Raw genomic sequence first — 5999 nt, 5'->3', positions numbered from 1 at the left:
CAGTTGTAATATTCCTATTGGGGCTATTGGGTGCAGTACGCGAAAGCGTTTGTTGTACAGTGACGGTGAGCGCAAGAGCAAATAAATGAATGCATATCTGCACTTGAGTAAATATTTATTTATACATACTTGTTTACCGAATAATTGAATAAAAGTACATACTATATATCTTTTATTGAAAATGCAAAACGAAGTTTAAAAAACTAATCGCTTAGTCAGCATTGTTATGTATTATTTACCTACATATTTATGTGTGAATGTATGTATATGTAAAGCTGATATGTATTTATGTACATATGTATCCTTAATTTAAATCAAACGAATTTTCATGCATTCATTTATTTATTATATACACAGTTTATTACACTGCTCTGGATTGTGATAATCGCCCAAATAGCTGTCGCATTTCTTTTAATAAAAGGTGAAAGCACAGTAGCTTCGCATCTCTCGAATGCCGTGGACAAGGCGTGGGAGGAAGAGCTGACAAGCCCTGGTGCAATGTCGCAATATGAGAATTGGGTAAGTGACAAGTGTAGCATAAATACAACTGTACATAAATATAAAAATATTACAATTTAACGCTTAGAAGAAAATCTGAGAATAAAGCTAATGCTTTAAAGTGCTTAAAGATGCGAAGAAAAATTTTAGTAGCTCCTTCGGCCCTTTATCGATTGCAAGATGCAGGCCCTGCAGATGATCTTTATCGAGTTTTATGCGCCTTCTTCTGCCTAAGGCTGGGCATTCGAAGATTACTTGCTTCATTGTTTTTTTTTTGGAAAGCGAGGTTTCCCACATGCTCTGTTAGCAATCCTATCAGGAGCCTCGAGTCTGTTCTTCTTGTTGATATAGGAAATTAGAAACTTTCCTGTCGTATGAATTACACATAATTTCTAAAAGTCTGCAACGCTGAATTTTTTTCCAAAGGCTCCCCGCTTGGGGGTAATGAGCAGATCTTGTAATCTTTTGATTTCCCCAAGAGAACGCCCTTCTTGGCTAGCTCGTCAGCGTGTCTTGGGACCCAATATAGGTGGACAGTTTTAGCCACAGCTAGCCTTCTTATAGCCTCCGAAGAGTCCTCGGCGGTGATGGAATTTGTTTCATACGAAAGTAGAGCCTTAATGACCGCCTGACCATCTATGTAGTTGTTAATTTGCTCGCTTGTTGGGTTATTTTCATGCAATACCTTTGCCGCTTCCTTTATTGCAAAAAGCTCAGCTTAATAGAAACTGCAGTGATCTGGTAGCCCAAAGGACCTATGAATTATTGGGTTCTGTGAAATATACTGAGCCCCTACTCCTTCGTCCATTTTAGAACCGTCTGTGAAGACGTGCGTTGCGTTCGCTTTCCAAGACCTACTTTGCCTCTGAGACATCCAGAGCCGATTCGTTCCTGGCTAGCTCGTCGGTCTTTTTATTGCCATGAATTCTGCTGTGTCCCGTGCAGTGCAACGACATGCCTGTCAGCTAAAGCCGTAACGCTCTCCCTGCACTTTTTTTATTAGGCTGGCTGTGATGCTTACAGAGTCAAGTGCCATGACCGCTGCTTGGCTTTCCTGAAAATAGCAATGCTGGCCCCGGCTAGCTTCGAGGCTAAAATTATATTGCAGGCCTCATTGATGGCAAAGAACTCTGCCTGAAAAACACTATTTTTGAGCCGTCCGCAAAAATCGATACTTCAAAGCGTTAAGTAAAAATAGGCTCCTTCTTGGAGGAAACACCTCGCCGAAGTTTATCTTGAAGAGAAGCGAAGGACAGATTGCCACTTTGCCAAGTTGAAGGAACATAGTTGAGCATTATACTTGGTTTGAATATGCTCTCCAGCGATGGAATAACCCACGATTGGGCCTCCTGTCGCATTGCTGGAAAGATCCCGTCCGTTATCGACATTTATGAATGGTGCCGCTACGTTGTTATCTACCGCCAAGACCTGATTTAGCTCACAACCTTAAAAATGGGTACGAAGAAGAAGTCCTAATGTCTCCTTAGAACTATTGGTTCACCTTTCATCTTTAATTTTCAGAAAGGAGGGTTGCTATATTCCTTGAACTTGCACAGGACGAAAGATTGTTCCAACATTTGTTGGATACGAGAGTGTTGTAGTGTTTAAAAGTGGCCATTGTTTCATCTACTTGAAGTGATCACTCAAATAAGGTCATAGAAAATATGGCAAATTGATGGTGATCTCTGTTGGCAAATGGACGCTACCGTACTTGTTTTATTGAGTGGGATGGTTTCAGTTCGAAAATAGTCAAGGAGCGGAGAACATAATGGGCCTCGTGCATAATAAGTGATCTTAAGCTCAGACTCAATTTTTGCAACCTTTGGAGTGAGCTCAAGCTCAAGAAATTGTACTAAAAATCGAAGCGGAGCTTAAGCTCACTTTGTATGCGTAAGGCCCAATATATCCATTAAGTTGCTGTACATATCACTCCAAATACCTAACCATGTTGTAAGAATGAAGGGTTAGAGCTCTCTATTTGGAATATTATTTATTTATAAATATTTAAAATTTCCTGGCTTCGTTTATATTAAAAATTTCCTTTATTTTGATCTTTGCCAGTTTGAATGCTGCGGACGCGCCAGTCCCCACGATTACATTGTCAACGATCGCTTGCCGCCCAGCACCTGCTTCAGGCAGAACGACGCAACGAAGAGTGAGAATCTTATTGCCACCGGTTGTCGCATACAGTTTGAGAACTACTGGCTGAGCTTGTTGCGTGTCTTCAATATAATCGCCTGTGTAATGATTGCTTTAGAGGTTAATAATTATAAACAATTTGACATGCAATTTTTGTATTAAAAATAATTTTTCATTTTATTTATATTTTACAGTTAATTGGTAGCGTGGTCTCATGCTGTCTATGCAACAGTATACGCAATGATCATAGGCGTTCTTTTTATTGAAAGGATTCGCGAGAGGAGACAAATTGCTCACTAAACTAACAGCAGCTTTTTATATGTTTTATAAAAACATTTGTATTTTTTTTTAGTTTTAATAAAAAATAGTTGTATGTGATTTTCATAAGTATGAATTATATCTAAGATATAATAAAACTTATTCTAAGCTATCCGATGTGGAAAGATTGCATTCAAATTTAATGAATACATATTTTCCCAGCAGTCAAGAAGATAAATTTGGTTTATAAATGAAAAAAGCTTGAAATAGGTGTTGATTTTTGGAAATTCATTACTTGCCTTGTTGCCGTTGATGCTAATTCAGATGATTCTAAAGATTAAACTTCAAATTAAGAATGAATTAGGTATATTATAAATATTATCTAACTGGACATTCAGATTTAATTAAAAAAAAATTGCACAATGAAAACGCGAATTAAAAAAAAACTTAAAAAAAAAATATATATATATATATATATATATATGTATATATATATTTATAACACTATTTATTTGCGCCGCCATTGAAATTGGTCCACCGTCTACCAGGCTATATGATAGAAAAAACTCCAGCATGTCAAAAAGCGTACGTTGAAAGTATTTTAAAGCTCAAAATAGCAATAAAGAAATTTTTACTTTCATTAAAACAACAACCAGTATACTCTCCATATGCGTGTATACATATATATATGTATATGCGAGCCTCTCCAGATTGCTTTTAAATAAGAAAATTTCGAATCGACTAAAATGGAAATAAAAAATCGATTTTTATGACCTGAAGAAAAATTAGTAATATCGTTATTTTGTGATCTAAAAATCCTTATTTTGCATTTATTTTGAGATATAAGTTTTCGACCGTGAAGGATCATATTTAAATCAGTCATCAGAATGCAAATATTATCGAAAAGAAATGTATCTGAATTGTGATCTAAAAATACTTATGCATTTTTTTTTAAATTATAACCGTTATTTTGAGATATAAATTTTCGCTTCTGGAGCATCATAGGACAGTCATTAGAATACAAATATTATCGGAAAAATTTATCTTAATTATTACTATTAAAAATTATCGAAGGAACCACAATTCAAATTAGTGATTACTTGTGGTCCATGAATGTATGCATACAGGAAAATAACCATTACGTACCAAGATTTTTTTTTTTTTGTGATCCTAATTTCTAAACTAAAAATCATCATATAAAATTTAAATTTGATCTGAAATCTGAATAGAAATCTAATTTTAGGGGTTAAATTATGATTTTTAGTATTCAAGAAAAAATATAAATCCCAAAATAAAAATAAAATGTAATCGAGAAAAAAATAAATATAGCTAGCAAAATTGTTTTCTTATTTTGTTAATCATTGCACTCTGGTTATTTTACGATCTTTAAAGTACGGTCAGACGTTGCAATGAAAGCAGTTTCTTAACGCAGAAAATTTTAAAATGAAATACCGCTTATCAGTACCAACAATTTGCTTGTGCTGCACTAGGAATTTTACATTCTGTAAAAATGCTGACAAGCCAAGTCGGTATTGCTGCGTGCAATATGTTTTCGCCAGTCAAAAAATCACCTCATGTAAAGGCAGCTTTAGATTGGCCCGTTTTGCATTAATAACGACGATGAATTTTAATGGCTGTCCGTTTTATTTAAATGAAAGTGTTTAAATTATTCTTAATTAACGATAGCCGATTTAATAAATACAGTCAGCGTCAAAAATATGAAATATTTTCCATACCAAATTTTTTTTTTTTTTTTTTTTTTTTATAAAAGTAAAAGAAAAAAGCCAGCAGAGTAATTTTTTTTTTTTTAATTCCATATAAAACTAGGCAAAGCTGAAGAAAACCCAAAAAACTTTCAAATCGATTTCTTAAAAAAATTCAGAGTATACAGTTTTGTAGCCCATTATATTTTAATAAGGTGCAAGTTTCAAAATAGATTTTGTTCTTACGTTATACGGTAGAAAATGCGCAATGTCCTTGTAAAAGAAAAACTCAAAAATCAACGGTAATTTTTGGAGACTTGAAACTTGCACCTTTAAATTCGATTCAAATTTGTTAATATTGCTTGAATTTTCCCCAATTATATATGGAATCGAAAAAATTGATTATGCTGGTGTTGGCTGTTGAATGACCTATATTTTTATATTTATTAAAAAAAATAAGAAAAATTTGGTATGGAAAATATAAATAAATAAAATCGTCAAAACGTCAGGGTATTCATATTTTTGAAGCTGACTGTAAATAGACATATGTATGTAGTATTTAGCTTTTGATAAAAATAAATGTACCGACAAATACGAAAAGGGAATGAAAAAAAATATAACTAACTGTACGATACAACTTTTACTCTATATTTTTTAGATACATACAAATGTAAGTGTGGTTTAAAGTTTATTCAAATACACAAACAAGCAGCTATGCTTACTGAATACTGTGCATTTAAGTAAATAAAAAACGCTTACTTTTTCGGCATACTGCTGTTGCCGAAACCTTAAAAACAATGCCCATTTATATTTTTGGTTATGTCCAATGCATAAAACGATCTAATAAATTTTATAATAGTTGGAGCTTTAATATAATAATATAAATGTTTATATGAATTTACATACATACATATGTCAATAAATATAACGAAAATTCCAAAATGCATGTTAACAACAGTTTTAAAGAAATCCAATGCATTTAAAAATGCTTTCGAATCAAATAAAAAATGCGGGTATTTTGAAAAAGCCAATAAAAATATGTTCATAAATATATATTTGCTATTTCATTGAATTATGTGAACAATATGCCGATTTATTTATTTATATTAAAAACATGAAAATATCGTTGCAATCAAATCTGCATTAAATAAATGTCAATAACGTCAATCACAAGAAGCTGTCTTAAATAAATAACTAACAGATGAACACTTATAGAAATACAATAAATAATCAATTTTAAGTACTATGCCAGTTTCCACTGGGCATTAAAGAGCGAAAATTTTACTAACAAAGTTCGGCATTAAGGCATACATGTGCCATTACTTTAATTGCATTTACATTGCCTATTTTGAATGGCACATAGTTTTTGTCTTATCAATACTTAGTGGAAATTCGGCATTA

General features: G+C 33.0%; 1 protein-coding gene across 1 annotated transcript; it reads left to right on the top strand.

The window, feature by feature from the left end:
- Positions 1-5: 5 nt before the first annotated feature.
- On the top strand, positions 6-3501 carry LOC108379910 (protein late bloomer-like; the record flags this gene model as incomplete). Its single annotated transcript, XM_017636274.1, has 4 exons — positions 6-65; positions 358-519; positions 2560-2757; positions 2832-3501. Coding segments are annotated over 4 exons (492 nt in total), but the record flags the coding sequence as incomplete, so codon positions are not given.
- Between the last annotated feature and the right edge of the window lie 2498 nt (positions 3502-5999).

Source organism: Rhagoletis zephyria, unplaced genomic scaffold (genome assembly GCF_001687245.7).
Source record: "Rhagoletis zephyria isolate East Lansing unplaced genomic scaffold, Rhagoletis_zephyria_1.1 Rzeph_scaffold_17661, whole genome shotgun sequence".
Lineage (NCBI taxonomy): Eukaryota > Metazoa > Arthropoda > Insecta > Diptera > Tephritidae > Rhagoletis > Rhagoletis zephyria.
Note: the sequence above shows the minus strand (reverse complement) of the source record. Positions and strands in the feature narration are given on the sequence as shown.